General features: G+C 38.0%; 1 protein-coding gene across 1 annotated transcript in view; it reads left to right on the forward strand.

Moving 5' to 3' along the window:
• The first annotated feature begins 1,991 nt into the window (after positions 1 to 1,991).
• The window catches only part of LOC108729337 (nephrin), a 67,856-nt gene continuing 45,610 nt past the window's right edge, over positions 1,992 to 24,237 (forward strand). The window contains exons 1-5 of the mRNA XM_018458395.1: positions 1,992 to 2,040; positions 4,695 to 4,805; positions 16,884 to 16,974; positions 17,091 to 17,203; positions 20,114 to 20,280. Coding sequence (XP_018313897.1) covers positions 1,992 to 2,040; positions 4,695 to 4,805; positions 16,884 to 16,974; positions 17,091 to 17,203; positions 20,114 to 20,280 — 531 coding nt within the window. The remainder of the gene's footprint in view (positions 2,041 to 4,694; positions 4,806 to 16,883; positions 16,975 to 17,090; positions 17,204 to 20,113; positions 20,281 to 24,237) is intronic.

Here is a 24,237-nt window from a genome sequence, read left to right on the forward strand (position 1 = left end):
TATCGTGCCGCCCGCGCGTCTGCCTGATACCGATTTTGTAGATTGACGAATAATTCCGAATATCTCTACCTTTCCGAATTCACGTCAATCCATGAGATAAAAATATATTGAAACTTGTGGATATTAACGTTTTATTTTATATCTATGCTATGTGTAGAAGAATTACATATTCGATGATTTAAGTTAATTCAGAACAATTCTTTTTATATTTTAAATCTGAAAAGAAAGTGATCTGTATATATCACACCAAAATATATATCACTAATTTTCTTACATTTTTACTAAAGCCAAACAAAAGAGGTTTTTCAATTTTATTTTAATAAAAATCTTAATTAAAAAACAGATTTTAACGAAGATTTTTATTTTATAAAAATTCATTGATCTAAGACTTCAAACCATATTTATTTTACACTCATCTTTTTTCTGCCAAAAAACAAGACGAACGTTCCTGATTGATTTCCAATTTATTTGTCGCGGATATGGCCTCTATTTTGACATCAGCGTGGTCCCAGGTTCAATAAATAATCTTCTCTGCCAAGTTATAGAGGGTTTGCTGAGTGATCGGGATGAATCCTGGATTAAAGAGCAGAGAGAAAATATACCAGGTGTGCCGTCCATGGTCGTGCAAAAGTCCAGCGAAATATCGCCCCGAGAGTCTCGTAAAAATTAAGCTCTCCGGGGTGTCGTCGCCCGTCGTCGCGGATCGTCGCAGATCGGATGATGCACGACATGCTATAATCTCCGTTTAATTTGCCGGATACGTAGCTCTTCGAAGTAAATTGGACTAAATTATGGACGATGTCATTAAACGTTACGCGAACATTACCATACTCACCGCATCGTCATCTAAATGCGTCGTTTAATTGTTATTACGCGTCAGTAGCATTATTACGCATAATTTCAAAAGGACGACGTTGATCCTTCCTTTAACTGGATTCGATTAAATCTAAAATATTGATGTAATAACGTTCTAATTAACAATAATTTTTTATCATATTTATATCAATCAGAATTTTGTAACGATATTAAATGTAATTTAATTATAATTACATTTTTTAATTTTACGGAAACTATTTGATGAAGCATTGGGAAATTTGAGATTATTCACATAAAGTGGTATAATTACGAAATATAGATTCAAGTCGCGTTTCAAGCAATTCGGTACGAATTCTGATATATTGCATGTAGAATAATTTACCGTAATTTACGTAATTTATTTCTACCTTTCGTATTATAAAACGTATAATAATTATGAAATTTGTACAAATATACATCGATGAGATATCTAAAATTACGATTTCATAAATAATGAGCGTGATTCTAAAGGAAATGACGCACTTGAAGAAAATGAATTGGAAACGAATAGCAACATCGAGGAAAGCAATTCGCATGCTCTCGCGCATCGACTTTGATGCGGATTTAATTAATCTACGCCCGAAGCTTAGTCCGTGCGCGCGCAGCGTCAAACGAGCTTAACACAAGGGGCTTTCTGCGAGGCGTTTTCCATGCGAAAATCCTACAGTGATATCTCTTCAACGTACCCTTTCCATTCCGAAAGAGTATAGTACCTCTCCCAAGGCTGTCTGAAAAGGGAAAAAAATATAAAAAAATGAGAAAATAGGGAGATCAAAAAGAAGAGCAGAGCAACCAGGAAACCAGAGTGAAATGCCACGGCGTCGAAAATAAAAGGACGAGACGAGAGTGTGCATCAAAATAGAGGAGATAAAAAAAAGGAAGAAAGAGACGGCGCGGGCATCGATTGATTGGTACGCTGACGTGCGTGGCCACGATGGATGACGCTTTATTTTCCACGGGTACACCCCGATTATAGATTGAAAAGCGGCCATAAATCCTCGTGAATACTTTACAGGTACGTTCCGGCAGGTGGAACGGCGGTTAGAGGGAGAAAATTTCATCGCGATGTTGCACCATCACGAGAGAGGAAGGAGATAGCTGGAAAGTGGGAGAGGCAAAGGGGATACAGCCGGAAGATGGGGGCAAAAAAGGAGAAAGATTCGCTCTTGGACCAGCCGCAGAAGTGTTAGCGGGAGGATGTTACGGTGGATGCCCCAAAATTGAATTTGCCGGAACGCGGGAACGTTTGATTAAGTGCCTCCGTCGGGCAACCATGCGTTATCATACTTCAGATAATGCTGTCCATCTCGATTTTTGATCGTTCTCCGCGGTGATCTACCTGACGATCCCGCTGGTCGTAGCTGTTACTTTAGGAAAACTCTTAGAATTCGCTTAATTCTGCCTCCCGCACGATCGCGTTTTCTTTTAACGCTGGATTTTCCTTAATGCGATACGAAGATCCCCTAAGCTGTTTCGGGGATTTTTGTCGAAATACGCATACAGCTGGTATTTCGTGCGTTTCGACATAACACTGCAACTCCTAAGCTTTCAACAAGCTGCGAGCAATGCGAAAAGACAGAAATTTCTTACTATGAATAGACAAGACAATTACAAGGCGCGAGAGACTAATTGTTACTAAGAAAAAACGCCACAACTCTGACAATTATTGATATTTTTATTTGAAATTTTCAGGAAAAAATTTAAAATGATTTTATTTCACTAAACAAAACTTATTGTTCGATGATATCACCTTTGGCCTTGATGATGGCGTTTCTGCTGATGAACGCATCGCCCGCTGCACGAAAGTGGGACTGCGGGATTAGCTGCCATTCTCGGCGAAGACATGTTTTGAGCGCGTTTAAATTTCGATGTTTTTTAGAGGTATATCTTGCAGACCAAGGTTCTCTAAAGAACACCAAAGTTTAGACACGCTCAAAACATTCTTCGCCAAGAATAGCAGCTAATCCCGCAGTCCCATCATCAAAGCCAAAGGTGGTATCATCGAATAATAAGTTTAGTTTAGTGAAATAAAATCATTTTTCATTTTTTTCCTGAAAATTTCAAATAAAAATATCAATATAATAGTCAGAATTGTGACGTTTTTTCTTATAGTAACAGTTAGTCCCTCGTTCCCTGTATATTCAGTCGATACATTTATGCCTTTTTCTATACTAATGTTAAATTAACTTTAATCTTACCTTTTGTCTTTTTCTTGTTCTTAGAATTGGAAAAAGATAAAGAGTAAATGAAACCAAGATTAAAGTTAATCGACATTGGTAGAAGTGGATATTAATTGTACAAATTCGACGGTAGATTAACGCGCTTATTTATGGCTTGTCGAGGCTGAGATCACACAAATTGCGCAAGAATTCCTCGTTTAAACAATTTTTCGGGACTCGAGTCAGTTCTAGGATTGCTTGTAAAAAAAAAAGAACAATACGAAATATTACGTACCATGAAATCCGCGTTGAATATTTCACAGTTCGATAGATATACGCATATTTCTCTTTCTAGCGAATATCGTGCGGCGAACCGGGAGATGTTTCGAGGGAGAAAAGGCCGCGTCAGAGTGGCTGGTATACGCTCTCGTATATACGTATCGTTAAACGCAGGACTCATAGTGTCGAGTAAACCTGGAGATCCTTCAGCCGATATATCGAGCAGCAATATTCTACCTAGTCGCGAACAGCGTATTTCGAAAACACTGAAGCACTGCTTTTTAAATTAAAAGAATCGATAAAACATCGATATATACATCATAACGGTTGCCGAAAATTACTCAGGATAGACAAACAGAAGCCGAGGCCGTATAATTTACGAAAAAACGTTAACAGAGCGGCGCACTGAACGAGGGGAAACTGAGAGAAGCGCGATTTGTAGCGATTTAGGAGAGTAAGGAAGAAAGAGAAGAGAGAGCGAGTGCCACCAACATCATTGATAAAATACCGGATACATTCGACGTATGCGCGTAACTTCCAAAATAATGAAAAAAGCAAGAGAAATATCCTAGCCGGTTTATCCGACTTCGCTTCGATTTCACGAGGGCGAATATTCTGCGAAAAAATATCGCTGCGTTTAATCCGCGAACGATCATAGCTACACACCGGTATAGCTGATACCGAGCACGTATTCCGTTGCAGGTACGCTGAATTTGTTCCAAATATAAAGAAGAAAAGCAGGAGGTCAGTTACGGCTAAATGCATAACTCAAGTAACATAAATATCTTTGATATCCAAGCGGTGTCCAAACTTGCTGCTCTCGTGAAATCTTAATAAGGTTACGTACGACTCATGAAGGCAATCCGGAAACGTTACATTATACACATTTGAACAGTGTTATAAATAATATGTTGGATCACCAAATAGCAAACCGAATTTCTCAAAAAGTTAGCTCATTGATTCGATATTCTCAGATATATTCCTTTATGATATAATTATTGTGTATAAAATTAAAATTATTTTTGTTTTATTATCGTATCCATTATTTATATGTTATATTAATTTTCAATTACTTTTTATTATGCTAAGATGATCTTTCCTAATATAATAAACAAGAGACAAAGGAAAAGATAATAATTTAATTTTTTAATATAAGCTATATGTAGGTATATTAAAAAGGGAATATTATGTATCATAATAATTTTTATTATAATATACTATTTTATATATATATATATATATAATTAAGTACAAAATGTATATTATTTTTAATTATATATATATATTAAAAACAAGTTATTATAATTTTTTTAATATCTTATTTTTGCACAACGCTAATTTCATTTTTTTTTTGTTTCTGGAATTAGCATTTATACAAATTTTCCTTTCTCTCTATTGCAGTTCCACCAGAGCAGCCAACCATTTTGGATCGATGGGGTCGCATCTTGAACGGCACAGCTGGCCCTTATGAGGAAGGCGATACACCCTATCTCACGTGTCGCGTCACGGGCGGTAAGCTAACAGAAAATACAGTAATATAATATGTATACCCTGAGAAACGTTTATCTGCCTTCACTAACCGTGTTGTGACACATCTACACTTGTCTATATAGATGTCTATAGGTAGAGATGTTCCAGTAAGTTATTTTTATTATAGGTTTTTCGATTAATTTAAAATCGACTTTTCTTGAAAAATAAAAAAAGAAAGCAATTATTTTTTAAATTATCAGTGATTGAGACAAGTTTGTGCGACTGACGTTTGATATACCCGCTGAAAGAGATAATATACGCGATTCCGAGGAAACCTTCCGAGAATAAATCAGCAAGTTTTCACCTCCGCACGCTCCATCTCTTTCTTTTTGACATCATTGGGAATAAAATTCTTCCCCGTTCCATCCCGAAAATTCACGGTGAAGTAAGATCTCTCCTTCTTCCATCGAATCTTACCTATGTCACACGCGGCGCATTTTCGAGAGTCGTCATTCGCGACAACCTCACCGCGAAATCGTTTGGGAAACTTCGATCGTGGTCGGAGTCGTTGGTGTGTCGCCGGTTATTAGATCAGGCAACTTTTTATCAGCGAGCGTGGCTAAGTGAAAAGTTCAGTGAAACGCGAGGATGGCCATTTTCTCTCCCTCCCCCCTCTCTCTCTCTCTCTCTCTTTCTACCCCCACAGCCGAATGCGGAAAGTCTCCGGGGTTATCTAAACTGGTGCGTAGTGAATCGAGCACGAACGAGAATGAAGGGAAAGGAATGGAACGGGACAGGGAGGACCCGAGCGGTGCTTCCTGCTGTTTACTTTAGCAACTGGATCTAAATTTCTGTTTATAACTACGACAACTTCTTCAGCAGCCTTAAAAGATTATTTCCTACCCCCTACTTCGTGGGGTTCAACCTGGGGTTGCCGCCCGTCCTCGATGCCTGTCGTTCTGTCTTGGAAACGTTTTCGAGCTTTCGCCGTGATTAAGCACTGTGCACCTCCTACTCCCCTTCCCAGGCGCATAATATACCAAGAATGAAACGTCGTTAAAGATCTTAAGTCGCGTCGCGGCAAAATTCGGCAAACTCGAGTCGCGCTGAGCGCAGTCATCTGCTATTTGAATATTCATTACCGCTGTCTCTCTTCCGTCTTCTTTCTCCCTTCCTTTTTTTCTCTCTCACTCTCTTCTTTCTACTTATTATTTAATTATTTTCATCAAAACGCGACATACTTTTCATATAAACACCAGATTTATGAAAATGTCAGAATTTCAGCGAGTTTACGCTTAACAAATTAGATTCGCAAATTAATTAAAATCAAAAACTATCATGAGATGTCACATTTACATCACTTATTCATATTGCAATTATTTATCTCGCAATTATTATGAGTGAAACTTTAATTACTTTCAGTTACGTTGATTTAGCTTATTCTTTAATTGCTTCCAATATGTTTATTATGGCTTAATTGTCGCGACGATACAGAATCTCTATTTTCACGGAATGGCACAAATATGTTGAACCGAAGCAAACCGTTAACGGCAAATTTCTATCGAAACGTCCGTTCGGTAGAACAGCGTTGTACATCACGATATATTGTCCATCCTCCTCGCTTTGCTAAAAGCGGAAATAAAATAAAAAAGGAGAGCAAAAAGAGGGAAGATATTGGTCGGCTTCGTTACCGCGAGAGGAGATGAATCTCGCTATTAGAATCGCCCCTCGAGCGATCGTATTAGTAATCGTTGCCAAATACAGGCAATGGATAACGGCGTATTCGGTTGCCCTTGTTCATCACATCCCGCGTTTCGGCGGATATATATATAGTATATGTATATATATGTATATATATATTATATATATGTATATCGAAATATACAAAGCCGAGGGAATATTGCCATATGCAGATTCGATGGGAATTGCATTCACGCTGCGCATCGATCAAACGCATTGCGGCGTATAAATTGAATATCGAGAAGATCGGCTTATCCTTAACAATACATTCGACGTCGCGCCCTCGAAGATTCCTCCCGCCGTTGCGAATCCGGCGTTTTAATTTAATTGTAAATAACGCTTACGAAGAAGGAGTGAAATCGAACTCTCGCGATCAGTATTATGAACAGCAAAGTGAGCGAGGATATTTTTTCTCTTTTTTTTTCTTCTTTTTTATTTTTAAATCGTTTGAAACTCGTGGCGAATTTTGATCCGATTCATGGCTGCGACATATAAAGCACACGAGGCGAGTATAATACGAGCATTAAATGTCAAGCGATCTTTTGCCAGTCGGAGAACAAAGCGCGGATGGCAGCGAGAGATAAAGAGAAATAGAGAGAGAAAGAGAGAGAGGGAGGGGGGAGGCAGAGAGAGAGAGGTCGTGTTTTTATTTAAAATTAAAAACTCGCTTGTTAAAACGATCGGACGACGTTCCCGGTTGTAAGTGACAGGCTGACACGTGACATTCCGGCAGGGACCTTTTTTGCGCGAGCGAACGTGCGTAATTCGCGTAGTTATCAAAACGCCGAAAACAGAAATATCATACCGGTACCATAATCGACGAGCGCGTTCGCTTACGTATCTCCATTCGCCTCCCATAATGACGAGTTACATTTCTACCGAATTTTCGAAAATTACAATATCGTTGTAATCGAGCTCGCCCGCGGGGCGATTGCTGTTCCGCTGCTCGTTATCTTTATAACATGCAGTTACCCATGTCTATCCGTGCTAGAAAATTGTCTGGGATTTATGCGACACGCGCATACGGGATACGCCCCGGTCTCGAATCTAATCTTCATAAAACGAGGTGCGCGGTGCCTGGAGCAGCTACAGCACGACGCGAGATCTGAAAACGGGAGCCGCACGAATCTCTCTCTCTCTCTCTCTCTCTCTCTCTCTCTCTCTCTCTTGCCTAATTCGGTTGCTCTCGGCGCCGTCTTGTAAAAACAACGCCATATGCCGCGTAATTAAGCGGCGCGCGATGTTAACGTTGATGTAATAAAAATGGGAATTTAATATCGCGCTCATCATTTTCGAGTTTGCTGCCGTGGTATTGTCTAAACGGAGATCGATCGGTAATGCTGCTGCTGCGTGTAAATAAAGTTTTCGAGTAAGTCATGCGAATATCTACGTGCAAATGAACGTGTCCGTCATCAGAAAAATATTAACGCAAGATATTACTGTAATGTTTGTTCTTTTCATTTACGAAAGTTAATTACGTGTGGCTGGATTCAAATATCGAACGAGACTTTTTTGTGTAGGTAAATACAAATATTGATAAACGTAATGTTCCTAGAAGACACGCCATCGTCTAGATCCCTTTTGATTGATGTACTCGCACCATGGCGGTACCAATTAAAGCAAGAACGTACATACTTGACAAGACACAATACATACGTACATACATTTTACGTTACATTTATATACACCATTTTGTGTGTATATGACTAATCTCCTTCTAGGGATAGGTGTATTTACTAGGTAGATGTATTAACATTGAATGACAGATGGGGGTGTGTCTGCTCACGTCCTACATAGTTATGGCCTCAGCAGTTGTTTCTATAGTCATTGTTGCGATGTCTGAACAAATAGTACCGCGTGTCATTGTCCAAGTTCATGCGTTGATCAAGTTTCTTGCGAATAAAAATGTTAAAGCTGTCGAAATTTTGTGTAAACCGTGTTTACAGTTCGGAGAAGAGACGTTATTGAAGGTGCAAGTGCGCAATGGCACTCGGTATTATTTGTTCGGACATCATAACGATTACAGAAACGACTACCGCGAGGCCAGAACTATGTAGGGCGTGAGCAGACACTCCCACCTGTCACTCAGTATAAATACGTCTACCAACGTTGATTTGTATTCATATAAAAAAAGCCTCGTCCATTTGAATCATCCATGTAGAAGCAAGTTATAGCCTTCGTTATATAGTACCTTGGTTATAGCCCTTTCTTTCCGTATAAATTTTTTCCCGTCGTATAGTCAAATAAACGTGTATATGTATACGATATCGAAAGAAATCACGTAACAAGCCGCGCAGTTATACATTGTCTTGAACACTCTATTATATACAATTTACAAGTAAGCCTAAATCTTCTTCACGCGGAAAATGTATCCGCGTTATCTATAATTTATGACAATGCTGGTGAGAAAATTTTACGACTCGTCCCGCGCCCGGAATTTATTGCCAATTACTCGACTTCGTGCCCAGAATTGAGGGTCCTTTCACGCGAGGAAGTATATACGCAAGAGAGTAAAAGGGAAGTCTTTCACCCTTCTTCACGCCACATCCGCCAGTCGGATGGACGCAAAGATTCACCTTCTCGGCCCGCATAAATTCTCATATCGCGGATGATTACCGGACGACAGCGACGTTTAAATTTAAGGGTACAACCTCGATGAGAGGTTTGCGTCTTCGCTCCACCGGCGCTTTAAGATATTCCGGTCATACCTCAAAGACCGTCCGTCGAAGATGAAGAAATGATTATCACCGGTGAGGGAGCGAATAGCGTCGAAGGTACGGTTACAGAGTAGCGGACTTGCTCTCGCCGTTCCGTCAATCTTGCCAAAGAAAAAGAGGAAAGGAGAGACGCAAGCCGAGGGAAAATAATTTTTCCACCAATGAGACCCGCGGGAGAAACAGCTCTTTGGAATATATGACGTTTCTCGGAGCGTCCGTTAATTCCAGCAACCTGGCGACACGCGTGACGAAAATTGAGATATCGAATTTGATTTCCGATTCGGATTGAGGGAAAGTTCCATGATTTTTTACCGATGCATACAATTAAATGCAAATTTTACGCTGCCAAATACAATTCCCCACATGTCTAACAGGAATATTAATAGATCGTATTCCTGTTTTTGTTATGCAGTCATGTTTTTTAAAGGGATGCTGACGTCATCTGTTTTATCGATTAAACGCAATAATTTTCGTTGAGAATTTTTGTATGCATTATTTTTGCAGATTAGGAAATTTTTTCCAGAATTGAGGTACACGCATTAATAATAATCTGCTGGGTGAAATTCAGGCCGAGAAAAAATTATTTGAAATTGAAATCTTTATTATTTCGTTCAATATGTCTAAAGTTGTCAAGTCACACATAAAAATATTAAAACCAGAAACACCCTCCATATGATATATTTCTTATCATTGATGATGTCATTTGAACGTAGTAAAGTAATGTAACCCAGAAATAAAAATTACAGTTCGTATATTGCGTAATAAAAGTACGTGATTGCAAATAAATTGTTCCCGACTATTTGTGGAATTTTTTTTATTTCTAAAAATTGCATGTAATGATTGCTCGTCAGTTTTCAGCTATCGTAGCAATAGACATCCAGTAGTTGACCGGTTTATTCGATATCATTCCCGTTTGCCTGTGTTTCTATGCGGAACAAACGAATGTTTCTCTCGCCACTCCTCTACATTTTTTTTCGACTATATAACACTGCAAAACACTCTCCCTATTTCCCTGGAGCGTATAAGCTTGCGCCCCGTTTATCGAGTAGCTTGGATAAAACGAATACGCATTTATTCTTTCTCTAATCTCCGTTCGATGCGGCGAACATCGCGAATTTTCCTGAGTCAATACACACAAGCGGCGTTGCTCTAATTGCATAATTAAACATTAATCAAATTGATTCATTGGACGCAGATAATCATAATCTAATTTATAACAGTAATTAAATATTTCCAATGATTCCAATGATGGTAATTCATTTGGAATGAGATATATATTTGAAACTCAATCTGTAATATCGTTAAAAGTGTCGCTGTATTTACAAGATTAATACAATAATATTACATATCCGTATACATTCTGATACTTTGTTTCCGCTTATTGTCTTGGAAAGTCGAATTTCAGTTATGGTACATTTCCACGCGGTGCATCCGCGCGGGGTAGTGCTCGATTGTAAAAATTCATTGCGCTCGCCGCGGTATTGAAATCAAATGTCAGGGGATGATAAGAACGCGCGCCAACAAGAGAGAGCATCGGCGAAGAAATTTTTTGCGATGTGAAACCGTAGGAAATATTCGTCGAACACCGCGGAGAGTTTTTACTGTGGAAATCGATATTGGCCGGCCGGCTGGCCGGGAGAACTATCGGCGCTACGATTCGAATATGATAGCGCATCTCCGTAGGGGGAATCGGAAAACATAATCCAGTTCTGGAAGGGGTAGGAGGAGGGAGCAAGCACGTAAACCGGAAAACTCGTAAATCGCGAAAGTTCCAATCGAAAATAAGATACGACGCGATAAATGAAAATATGAGATAATGCTGGTTTTGCTTGCTCGAAATGTAATGCAAAATAAAGGACACCTATGTATATATAGTATATATATATTATATATAGTATTTAAGTATAAAATCTTCCATGAAGCGTAAGGAAGAATGGCCGATCGAAGCAAGTTCGATAAGAAAAAGGTCGTATATAAATGTCGCACATAAACGTCCGCGTAAATGTCGTCGTAAATTTCCTTCGACTCATAATCTCAAATAAAATTTACTGCCGACGATGAGCAGCCTCGCCGTTTATGGCCGTAAGTAATTCGCCGTACGGCGATGGCCGGCTTTAGCGTAATCGGCGAGCGACATAATTGTACGAAGTTGGCTGCCGGGAGATGTCTATATGTTACCGGAAAATTCAGCGATGGAAAATTCGGCATTCAATAATGCAACAGTCGATAAAACCCCGGATATCACGGGAACGACAAAAATATTGATATTGGAGGCGTAATAACCGTAGCTATTGGTTCCGCGAAGCCGAAGACGCAAAAATCTCCCTACGTATCGCTGCTTTTATATTTCCGTAATACCTTTTTTTACCGCGCTCTCTGTCGATAGCAAAAACATTCCCCGATCCGCAGAGTTCTTTGCAAAATATTCCGTTTCAGCGCGCGCTTTTCCAAACTTTTAAGTCGATCTATAATTACGAACTCCATGGAACATCTTCATTATTATTAAACGTGGATTTCTATCTCCCTTGTACTGTTAAATTCATAATGTCAATACAGGAAAAAATAGATTGAGTTATTCAGTAAAGTTGTAGCTTGCTGCGCGAGCAATATTTCTAACTAAAAAGAAACTCGATGATTTAACAAACAAATTATGTCTGTAAGCAGTATGCTAATTCAGCTAATTCTTTGCTTCAACGAAAATTGCTAATATAACATGTTTTCTTCATTGTAATAGCAAAAATATGTATCATCTTAAATCTTAATTAGCATGTTTTGTTAAAAAATTTGATCTATATGTTGGATTGATTTTCGTACAAAGTATCTTTGCTATATTAATGAATTTGCTGTACCTACAACAAATATGATTTCTATAATCGCTAATTTTATTCAGCTATATAACTTTTCTAATTTAACATAAAAAAATGGCTGTCCGCATATATGGATGTAAATTTGCTGAATCAATGAAGTTTTTAGTTGTTTTAACAAATCTTTCTTTCCATGAAATTATACCCAATTTGAGTTATTTTTAATTATTTCTATAGGTTGCCATTGTTCGTCAATGTGTCATTAATTTAATTAAAACAAAGGAGTTAAACGATTTAACTAAACAAAATTTATTAAATTTGACTTAAATTTAGTTTATTATTTATTAAATGTATATGTTTTTTAATATGAACGTTAATTACTTTAAAATTATTTGTAACTACAGAAATGAATTGATTTACTTTTTGACATGCATGGACATGTTAAACCAACAAAATGTTATTTAACTCAACGGATTGGGTTATCATTGCTTCTTTGATACTAAATTCTGACCTAATATTCACAAGAAAAGACATCTGCTACTAAAATCGCCGTAAAAATGCTAAGCGAAAAGAGTATCAAGATTGGCTTTAATCGAACATGGAGTCATCTAAATCATGACGAAACGTGGGATGTGGGAGTAAAGGAGCTGAGTCTGCCAAGAGGATTCACCGAGTCCCCGACGTAGTGGATATTTGCTTTAAGCGGAGTTCGAACCGACGGTAAACTTGTTAGATGCCGACTGGGGCGCGCTTGCGGACCTGGTCTTAATCCCGGAAGATATCGTCCGGTATCCGCGGATTAAAATCCGCACTTTAGTGTCCTCCTTCCGTCTCGTCGCTCCGTGCGGCGTAGATAGCACCAGTTGTCTTCGGATTCGAGAAGCGAGGATGAGGGTGCGCGTCGCATCGCATCGCCTTGCGTCGCCCCAGGTGTCGTATCAGAGAAGGGAGGGAAAGGGTTGGAAGTTGCAGGATTCGAATATAGTCCGTGCGCGGTTAAAGTCAACGCCAAGGGCGCACTGGAAATCTTACCCCCGCAACCATCACTGTTATTCCGTTCAACTACCACGGTCGACCTCTCGCTCTAAGTACTCATGCAAACGAGCGACTGAGCTTACGAATTAAGTGGGACTGCCGCGTCGTTATAACGCGCCGTCTGCTCCCTGAAAAATGCTCACCGTCGAATTAAGCGTACAGCAGTCCACGGACGAACCGGGCTGTTTGTTCCTTTTTCCTCTTCCCCTTTTCTTTTTTCTCCATTTTTTTCCTTCTTCCGGGAGTTTCCTTAAGCGGCGAGATTGCGCGATTTGTATAATTAGCGGCGATGAAACTGAAGACTCTCTCGCACGTGCAACTACGCTATTATTACGCGGCGTAGAGCAAAACGCGTAAACAGATACTTGCGGAAAATGCAGTCCGCCCTCCTTGTACGTCATGCTCTTGTAATAAAATACTCGTTTGTACGAAAACATCTCCAAGTGTTGCTATAAATTTACGGGAAACTTCGGAGGTAGTTTTGAGCGCAAGACAGTTTTGAACAGTTGTATTTTTTGTGCAAATGAAGAACTGCGGCTTTTCGGACGGAAGCTATATTGTGGGTCTAAATTCTCAACAGTAAAACTTTCGTGCATAAGAAGGAAACTCGTCATTTGAAATCGATCCGAAAATAAATTGTCATGCAAAACTGCATTTGAAATTTTTCTCTCTTCTAAAAACGTCTAACAATATTTTATTTCCAAATTAGTTATTGTTATCTGATCGAGTATACCCGCATTTGGATAAAATTTGTTGACCGATTGATTTTTTAAAGAGCTGTTGATACAACAAAAAAACATTTGCTTTCACATTTTTATTTGAAAATTTTCAACAGGATTGAGGTTTCATGGAAATTATAAATTAAAATTTTTAAAATACATGTAGATATGATAGACATTCGTAAAAAACAAAGCCAGAAAAAGTTCTTTTATCTTTCAAATTTATTACATTTCCGTCGCGATTCAGGTAAAACCTAATAAACCTAATAAACATGATAGAATTAATTTCGAGAGGCGGCAATATGGCGTTCGCTAGAACGGCGGCACGCAAGAAAGAGGAACAGAGGGGGCGAGAACGATGAGATTCAGAAGCAACGAGACGGTTAAAACGCAATCAGGATTGGCTGGCATCGTGAATAACAATGATATGGAACTAATCTAGGGGAAAGGCCGTTCTCCCACGTCGGGTATGTGCGCCGTGTTTTCCGACTGAAGATCAGGTTGCAATTTTAAGTGTCGCGTCGATGTTGTATTGGACCTGATTAAATTGCGTTTCCGGCGCCGCACGCTACCGTGAATAACAATGAAATGATGGTATTTGGATGACACATTTTTCCCGAGGCTCGAGGAATTGTTCTCGTCCATTTTTCCAGCGATTTTTGTCTGACCACTGTAACACTGCGGTAGATCAAAAGTTTTTTACAACGATATTTCACATTCTATACAAAATAAAAAATTATACTATTAAAAAAATAATCGAGTGTCGGTATTAAATCTGAAGTACATTCCAAAGAGAGATTTATCATGCAATCAAACAAATTAAATTGAGATTGTTTTTTTTTTTTTAAATTGAGACATGTATACGATTCGCGATAAAACGAATCTTTGTTTATTATATTTTTTCGTACTTGATAGAATTTGTAATTCCAATGGAATTTTTCAAATATTTCTTGGGACATATGTGGTCCGGTGGTATTGAATGGATTAATGGGAAACACGTATAACGGTTTTCATAAACAAAATAAAACCCATTTTTCACAGTTTGGAAAATTCGATCCTTTGATGGCCGTCACTTTACCAATACTGCCTCTACACGAATTTTCGCGGTTTGCTAAAAGTGCAGATGATAGACGATGTACTCGAAACGATCTTTTTTATATTGCTGGTTTAGTTGAAAACATAGTCAGTGTTTACTCAAGTAAAAAAAAAAGAATTTTACTTCAATGACTCATAACTCCGAATTTTCTTCTATTTTCTTCTCTCGGTTTTTATTTCTAACTAAATGTTATTACATAATTTACTATGCAAATCTTTTTAAAGAATTATGGGATCAAACAAATATTCAAGAAAATTATGTTGTCCGATAAATTGCTTCTTTTAAACATGTAAGGTTAAATAAAAAGTGCTGCGTGTGTCTCTTATTATTAATTAGAAAAATTAATATTAAAGTGTTAGCACATTTAATAATTTTTATGTGCTTGTGGGATTTTTTAGATGCTTGGTATAAAAAAATTCTCATAGCAACTTGTACGATTATCTGTGAAAATTCATTTCTAAGAGAAAGAGAAAGAGAGAGGAGAAAGACTGATGAAAACATATTTTTAATAGGTATGAAACGAAGCGAGATTGCGCAGAGCCCTGACACTATTTCCCGTAAGAGGAATTACCTCCGTTCGTATCCGGCATAAGCCACGGTTACTCTCGTTACATGGTTTTCCCTTGATCACCTCGTTCGTCGCATCGGTATTCCACAACCCCAGCCAGGCACAAATATTGGCGCGACGTAGCTCGCAAAGATAAAGCTAATATCACGATAAAATACCAATATCTCCGAGCGTTAAATCAGCACTTTTGCTTACGATACCTATATTTAAGATAAAAGTAAAGTTGAAGGTAGTCTAATCTGAAAGATGCATAGTACGCATTAGAGTGGCCATTAATATTTTAGCATCATCAGAAGGTAATTATATACAGCTTATGTGTATCTCGTTTAAGAGATTTAATGAATTTGATATAAAAATTTAATATTCTCGTGCAGCAATCTCTTTTTTACTCTCTACGTCTCTCTTTCTCTATTTGTCTGTTACTCTCTCTTTCTTTTTCTCTTTATTCTTTATCAATAGATATCATTTTACGAGATAAAACGCGACTGAAACGCCATTAATAATTCTTCCCTCTATTTGTAGGAAATAAAGCATATCGATCGAACGTTTTAAAATGATAATAAGCGAAAAGTTGAAAAATAATTTCGTAGTGAAAGGACGCACGAACGAACTGCATAACCGTGTTTACTTTCGTGCACACTTCATTTTGTTCTCGAGAGAGTACGGACCCCACGGGTCAGCCGTGTAATCTCGTTTTTAATATTTTTTCAATCACTTTGATCATTCCCGCCGCATATTCCAACCCGTTATATAACTCGTATTTATTGGCCCTCGTCTATGTTGGTGCGCGAAGCAACCTATAACTTGCTGCTATCGAACGCGCGGCTTCGAGAAGTCTCCTAGTTTTTGTTTAGCACACCGGCACTGAAAGCTCCGAGAGGATAAGAGGAGAGGTATTGGCTAATTTAAAAGTTCCCAGGAACTCGTCTACCGCTTAGTAGCCCCGGCAAAACTCGTTGCACCGTGTATACGATCTTCCCTGCTCTCTGACGAACGCTTGCCGCGAGCGCACACCGCTGCGTCATTCCTCGCTCGTTTTTCGGTTCTGAATGATAATTACGAGGAATAGCTATTACATGCGGAGAACTTTTGCAGAAGGTAATTAATTCTGGAGGATAACTGCAGGGGATGTGCTGGCTCGAACTAGATCGTTTTGTTGTTTACCACGAACTAGATTGAATATTTTGTCACATAACGCAATACACCAAATAAAAACTAAATTTTAATAACTATTTGTTTCAATAGTTCTAAGTAAATATTTACTAAATGTAACATATGTTTATTTGATATGAAAACCATTAATTTGATTTTACTATCATTTTTTAAATTTATTTACTGTAAATAAATATTTACTTAGTACTATTAAAGGAATCACATATTACTTAAGATTTAGTAATTTTTTTTCAGGTGTAAAATAAAGTTAATGTTTTATTTGTTGCAGGTAAACCGCAACCAATGGTTAGATGGCTCATAAACGGCCGGGTAAAAGATGAGGAATACGAAAATAATGCTGGAGACGTAATCGAGAATAGGTACGATTTTCTAATATTTTTCCGCAAATATCAGAGGGAATTATAAGGGAAATCTTGCCCTCGTTCGCTTATTAGTTTTACACATCTATTTAATTTCCTGTGATATACACTGACAGATTAACGCTGCAGCCCATCAGCCGCTCTGACCTTGGCTCAAATTTTACCTGCGAAGCGCGCAACACGGACTTGGTGGATTCAAAAGAGTCATCGATTTCTCTGGATCTCAACTGTAAGTGAATCTGAATATCTTTCATTGCATGATTTAAATAAAATAGAGTTCTTATTCACGAGGACAGAAATATTTACAGAAAAATATTTTCGTAGCAGAAAGTCACGTTTCTTTCGCGTCTAATAGCTAAATACTTTTATTAAAAGGACGTAAGATTAATGAAAGCAAAGATGAGAAATATAAATTCTTATCACGCAGCTAACAAATCAGAGGCCTCGCCTCTGAGCCTATCTTGTCGCGCATTAAAGATAAAATCTACGAGACACCAAAAGTGGGCCAACATCCTTTGCTCTCTCGCCGCTGGGTGAGTCACCTTTAAGGGAAGATAAGACAAGATAAGACGAGAAATATATTAAATCCACCTAGTCCCGCTCGAGTCGTTCGTTCCGAGAAGGAGCAAGAAGAAACATGAAAAGCGAGACTATCCTCTAGGCTCCTCCGAAATTAGAATTCTTCGTTAACCCGTCTAGGGCGAGTTAAGGATGAGGTGTAGAATAGGGATAAGGTGACGGTCCTAATTTTCGTATTAAACCGAAAAATTGGCGAGTGGAATCTTATCTCGCGTCGTGCCTTATCCAACGGGGTCGCGTGACACGATGGGATTTTTGTATCGCTTGAACCGACGTTACCATTTTCCACGCGACCTTTTTCCTCAATTGCTGTCGGTCAATGATTCGATTGTCGGTCGGTGATTCGATTAGACCGTTATCCATCACCGACGTTCTCGTAAAGATTTCATCCGTCTCGCTCCTTTTTATGTTTATATTATGGAAGCAAGAATTTCACTTTTCCACGAGAAAATGTCGAGATCCGTACGAGACGGTGATCGATACATGTTCAATAATTAGGTTCTTCAAAAATCACGTCGAAGCTACTAACGAAATTGCAGGCCGGTTATCGAGCGAAAAGCGACTCCATCATAGCGGTGAATAAAAAATAGCAGATTGAAACGATCAGAGAGAAAATTCTGATGAAGGAAGAGGAACGAGCCGAAGTCTAGCCTAAATGATAAACGCTCTTCGATTTTCGTTACTTCGGCAAAGTGCCCACACGTCCATTGCGTATTTATTTCATCGTTTTATTTTTATCTTCCGTGCAATAAAAACTAAAAATCGTGTTTCAAACAAACAGCGTATCCTCTTGCACTCAGCGCTTTGGGGCAGCGTGCATCAATCGCGAGAGATTGCTGCATCGACGGACGCATCAAAATGCTTAAAATTGTTAAACTAAATCTTTTTAAATTTTAAATGCTTTAAAATTGATTTAACTTAGCCAACATTATCAGGGTAAGATTATTACTTCAACAATACCATGTTTGTTCATGTTGTGTCGCGTTACATTTCGTATTATATTTATTTCGCTCTTTTATAATACCGTTACTTTATAAATTTATAAATTCATATTTTTACACGAACGTTTGAATTTGAACATAAGTTTTACACGTTCATAGACACAAACACACACACACACACACACACACACACACACACACACACACACACACACACACACACACACGCACGCGCGCGTATATATATAATTGGATATCTCTAATAAAATGGTCCGATTTTTATATGAAATATTTATTTCTACGAAAACTAGCACTCCGTTTCATTAAAATAAATTACTCAATTACGTAAATGGAGCAATAAATATTTATATAAACATAGCGTCAATATGTAAACAATTTACTAGTAATAAGGATGGTAACATAAAGATAATGAATAATGAATACGTGCCACTATTATCGGAGTAAGTGCATCGCAAACAGCGTATGGAAATCTCTGTTCACAGTTTTCATATTTCACGAACGAACGAACGAATCGTATCTAGTCGACACCAACGAATTGGAAACCTAGATTTATTGGCCGTCAGAACGATCGTCACTTCGGGAGTAAAATTTAGGACGATGTAGTTTTTCAACGTATATGCGTTCATGCGAGACTTGACGAGAAGAGCAAATGATTAATAATAGATCAGAAATAATGATTGGCGATGATTGAACATTCGATCACCAGAGGAGACGATACCGCGTGACGTAAATATGACTAAATATTATTCCTTTGCGAAAAAATATTTGCTGAATAAATGTTCATTAAACGCGTCCACTCGAACAACGTGGAAAATATTTGTTTAACTTACGTAATTGTTTCCACGTTGCGATCAATATGACGCGAAATACCGAAGCTTCATACAGAAGTGAAAAGTGGCTGCAGGTCGACCATTTATCATTTTATAACGCTAGATCTCTTTTCAGCGATTTGACACGAGACTAGCTAGAGCTCTCATACATATTTTTATCGGTTATTTTTAATTCCTTAAGGCGGGGCACAAAATTTTTATTAATAAAACTGTCAAGTTTTTTGTTATATTATTATGATACTTATTATTATCAGAAAGCTTTAAATCTGACCAGAACAGTTCTTATATATGTATTATGTAATCCTTACATATTAGTGTTCCAAATTTATTTAAACCAAGACTTGCAAAATATCTACTTGTTAGAGAATTTTGCAAAAAGTATCGCTTTTATTAAGAAATAAATTCCTGAAACAAATCGTCCAAAGAAATTAAAAAATTATGTATAATATTCAGGTTAATATTACACATGGAATAATAATTAATTCATATTTCAAATTTTTCAAATAATTGATTAAATTGGTTCTTGATTAAATATTGATAATTTGAGAATACTTATATCGGCACTGTGCTTTATTTTTCGCGCATATTATATTATATTAATTATAATATTATATTATGTTTTAATTTTATTGTATTAAAATATTTGGTCAGATTTTATCGCAGTAATAGAATATACTGGAAAAGTCCGATATGACAATTCAGTACTTGAACGTGACGTAGCATAAACATAGCAAATAGACATCTTTAAAATTTGTCATTTTTGTTTAGTGAAACCTCTGTCTGTGATCATAAGAAGACCAGGTAAGAAAGGGATCGGCAATGAGTCTCTCTTGGCGGGGAAGCGGTACGATATGGAGTGCGAGACCACTGGTTCAAGGCCACCCGCGGTGATAACCTGGTACAAGGGTCGGAGAAGACAGCTGAAGCACACGACGGTAAGAAAGAAAAATAAGAAGTATAACGGCGGGTTGCGCGGATCCTCGACCTAGAAGTAGCTGCTCCTTGTCCCCCTACCGTGGCTTATACTACAGGTATATCCCGTATCTTTTGTCCCCCGACACAAAAGCCGCTTTTTCCTCGCTTTCTTTCGCGGCTCGTCACTTCCATTTTTGTTCCGGCACTTTCGTAAAACACTGAACGGTACGGCCGGACTCGCGCGCGCGCGCACCTAATCCCAGAGGCGCGAACTTTCTCTCGACTGCCATTCTCTTTGATTAATCAGGACTTATTTGCTAATACGTTGTTTTAACGCGATTCGATTCGCACGTAATTCCCATGGCGCGCGGAAGCATGTAATTAACGAGTAAGCTGCTTATTATCCTCCAGTCGGGTCCTCGGTAATTAATCGCCGTCGCTGACTTTAGGAGTTTAAAAAAGACCGGGTGGAAAGATAACGCGATAACGCGTTATCTGGTTCAATTTTCGTTGTTTCAAACTTTCATTTATAAAGCTTAGGGACTTTGTCCGATTGTATTTTCTCGTAAATGCATACAGATACGACTGTAGAGATTTTTGTACGCATTAAAAAGTCTTTTAATTATATCATCAGAAATCATACGAGTTAAATCATTAATAAATCATTGTTTTTGCATTATTTTTGCATTAAAAAAAATAAAATTTTAACTTGAAATATTAATGCAAATAGTTAATAAAAATTCTTTATTGAAAGCCAAGGAATTATATCATTCACAGCAATAACTCGAATATCACTAACTATTCACACGCTTGTAAGAGGATACTTGTCAGGAATATTTTATCAAGGAAAAATTTATCGTGTGTCTGAATAGGAATTCTCCAATATACAGAATAGTTAAGGCACTCTTGTTTGCGGCAATCTTTCCTCAAAATTGCCACTTGTTCGCGCCAATTAGTTTCATATTTATATCGGCTAACACTATTGATACTAAAAAAAAAATATATATCTGACACGATAACGTGATTCTTCAAATAATACATCAAGAATATATTTCAATACGTCACGCGATAAGATCGCGCAATCGAGTCAATTTTCTACCAACACTTTCGAGAATTACGTGCCGCTTCAGAGTTTGTTAAGAATGAGACGTTGAGCTAGCGCCGATGACGGCGCGAATGCGAGAAGGGATGCGTGGTTAAAAGGTCGATACGTCCCGAGGGAACCTATAACTACCCCCCTCGATAGCGAATCTTTCCCTTGAGAGAGATTCTCGCGAGAGGAGCACAGTCATAAGAACCGCGAGGACCAGGACAAAGAAGGAAGACGAGAAAGCAAAAGAAAGGGACAGAAAGAAAGGGAGAAAAGCGATGGAGAAAGAGAAGAGAAAGGAACCAGGAACAAATAAAGAACTAGTACCCTTCCCAAACGGATTGGATTCGTTCGAGCCCGGAGCCACATCCGATTGTGATAGTAGGTTGAAAGCGAATCGAAAGGGAGGTTGAAAGCGACGGTAGCGTCGACATTAGTGGAGGTGTTGGTGATGGTGGTGGTTGTAGTGGCGAAGATCAGAGCTTTCGAGACGCGCCGATTGAATTAAGCAGCCACACCTGTCGACTCCAGATATTTTCATTGGCGGTATGCTAATTGCCAATTAAGCTATACCGATTCAGTCGATCCCGGCCCGAACATCCACTTTACATTTACGTCTCTCTTCTACTAACGCCGTGCTAAGACTATCGAAGAGCAATGCCTACTTGCCACGTTTAACTAAGCGAATGGCGGCAAGAAGCAAGTTGCGAAGAACACGCGAACACCCTGGGCGCCACAAGGAACATTAATCTATCGCGCACGTTGCATGACAATGTTCCTATAAATATCAAAATAAATGTGGGGCATTATGATTTCACATAGCGTGCGTTAAAAGAGCTTTTTATTTGTAATTTATTTACCTACATTTGTTTTGAGAGAGGAGGCGGGATTAATGCTTTGGAGAAAGGATACAAAAATATACACAAGTAGGTATTTGAATTTGTGTATTAAAAAAACACATGTGAAATTGAAATTTAATTATAGTAATTATAAGAATAAAAATGCGCAAATAATCATAGCGATAATTAGAGATATGAACTATAACAGAACTAAGAATTATACATATACGAAAATATTTAAATTTGTGCAGAGAATCGAAAAAGTTGACATTAGTGCTCAGAATATAAGCGAAATTATTAATCCCAATGATAAAAAGCCATGCTATTTAAATTAGTTTTAAATTGTCATAAAAACGAAAGAATGAAACATAATATGATTTGTATAACAAAATATTACTGTAAAAGAAGAATTGACATTCCTGTGCGTTTTTTTTTTCTTTCCTTCGAGAGGGGAAATATTGATCTTTCAGGGAGTGGCATCAGAAATTCCCTCCGGTGCTGTAACTACGAGTTGCATAATACTTGTCAAAATGTTACGTTACTAAAAGCCCTTTCCGTTAGACGCGGTTGATACGAGAGCGGACGCACAGTGCGAAAATCCGCGTTCGGGCCGGTGGGAATATTCGACATTATCCGATAATGTATGTATCATCAAGAGCACATTACTGCTTGGCTTCCTGGAGTGTCTGCTAAACTACATCCGAACGGAGCAGGGGCAAGAAACCCGACCCGCAGGGAATCTCCATTTATTAATCACGGCGTAATGAATGAAACGCCAAATCGATGGAATAGATATGTCGCGTATAATTATGAAAATTAAGTTGCCTCCATAAATCGCTGTTTTAGCGATTGGGTGAATATATATATACCTATATATATATATATATACTCTCTAAAATCTTTAAAGTATCTAATGCTAAAGAGTGACAAAGAGTGACAATTGAGCTAGTGCAGTGAAAGAGTAGTTCAATTTTCAATTTTTAAGAGTGAAATTTCACTTTTTATAGTTAGATTTCACTTCAAAGATTTTAGAGAATTATATATTGTCGATATATTAGATAATAGGTAATTATTAATTTCGTGTATCGATTTACCAATTAGAATGAAATTTTCGAAGAAGTTATTTAATATTAGATCACACATTGTCTCGATTGTCGGTTGAATTTCCATATCGATAAAGTTACGATATTATATGTATATACGGTGTCGATTCGATTGATGTATCTTTTAGAATATAAAATGTTGTAGGATATAGGTCAGTCTATTCAATTCAACTTATTTCATCTCGCTTATATCAAAATGTAATAAAAATGTCTTCATTTAAATGCTAGATATGAAGATGTTTTAATATTTAAAAAATAGAACGTTATATTTACGTAAAATCTCTTGATTATGTGAATGAAAAGTTCAATTTAGACAGTTGATATCAAAAGTATCAAATAAAAATCGACGAAATTAAATTATTATAGAGCCGTGATCTCGAATTCAATAAAGTAACAAGTATATCCATGCTTCATTTTTATATACGTTTTATTTTTTATATTTAATGTTTATTACTTTTTCCGCTCTTGTTCGATTCAAGATAATCTTATGGATATGTGAACAATAATCGTTTGATTTCCTAGATACGATTTCCTCGGAATACGTTTCGAAGTTCGTCGTACTCGCGTTTAAACACGAATGGGAGTACTTCGGTTACGTTGGACATTCTATAGAACTTCACTAGCCAATGCCAGGATGGCTCGAATCGTGATAGTTAGATACGCACAGCCCCGGGGGCCTGGTATTATCGATAATCTGGAATCGGAGCTGTAACTTCCGCGCGTTGGCTCGCGTACACGCCAACGCGTCGCACTTTAGATTCGGCGTTGTCTCGGGCGCCGTTGACGTGCGGCTCTAATTAATTTCACGTAGTTCATTAACGAACCCCGGCCGCAATGCTTAACGACGTTTTGGCGTCTCTGCATATCGGGAGCTCCAAAGTGTATTCCCAGAGTGGGCGAAAACTCCGTTATACTCGCTGATTAGCGATACAAACGATTGCTGCG

Source organism: Mycetomoellerius zeteki, unplaced genomic scaffold (assembly GCF_001594055.1).
Source record: "Mycetomoellerius zeteki isolate Tzet28-1 unplaced genomic scaffold, Tzet1.0 scaffold73, whole genome shotgun sequence".
Classification (NCBI taxonomy): Eukaryota; Metazoa; Arthropoda; class Insecta; order Hymenoptera; family Formicidae; genus Mycetomoellerius; species Mycetomoellerius zeteki.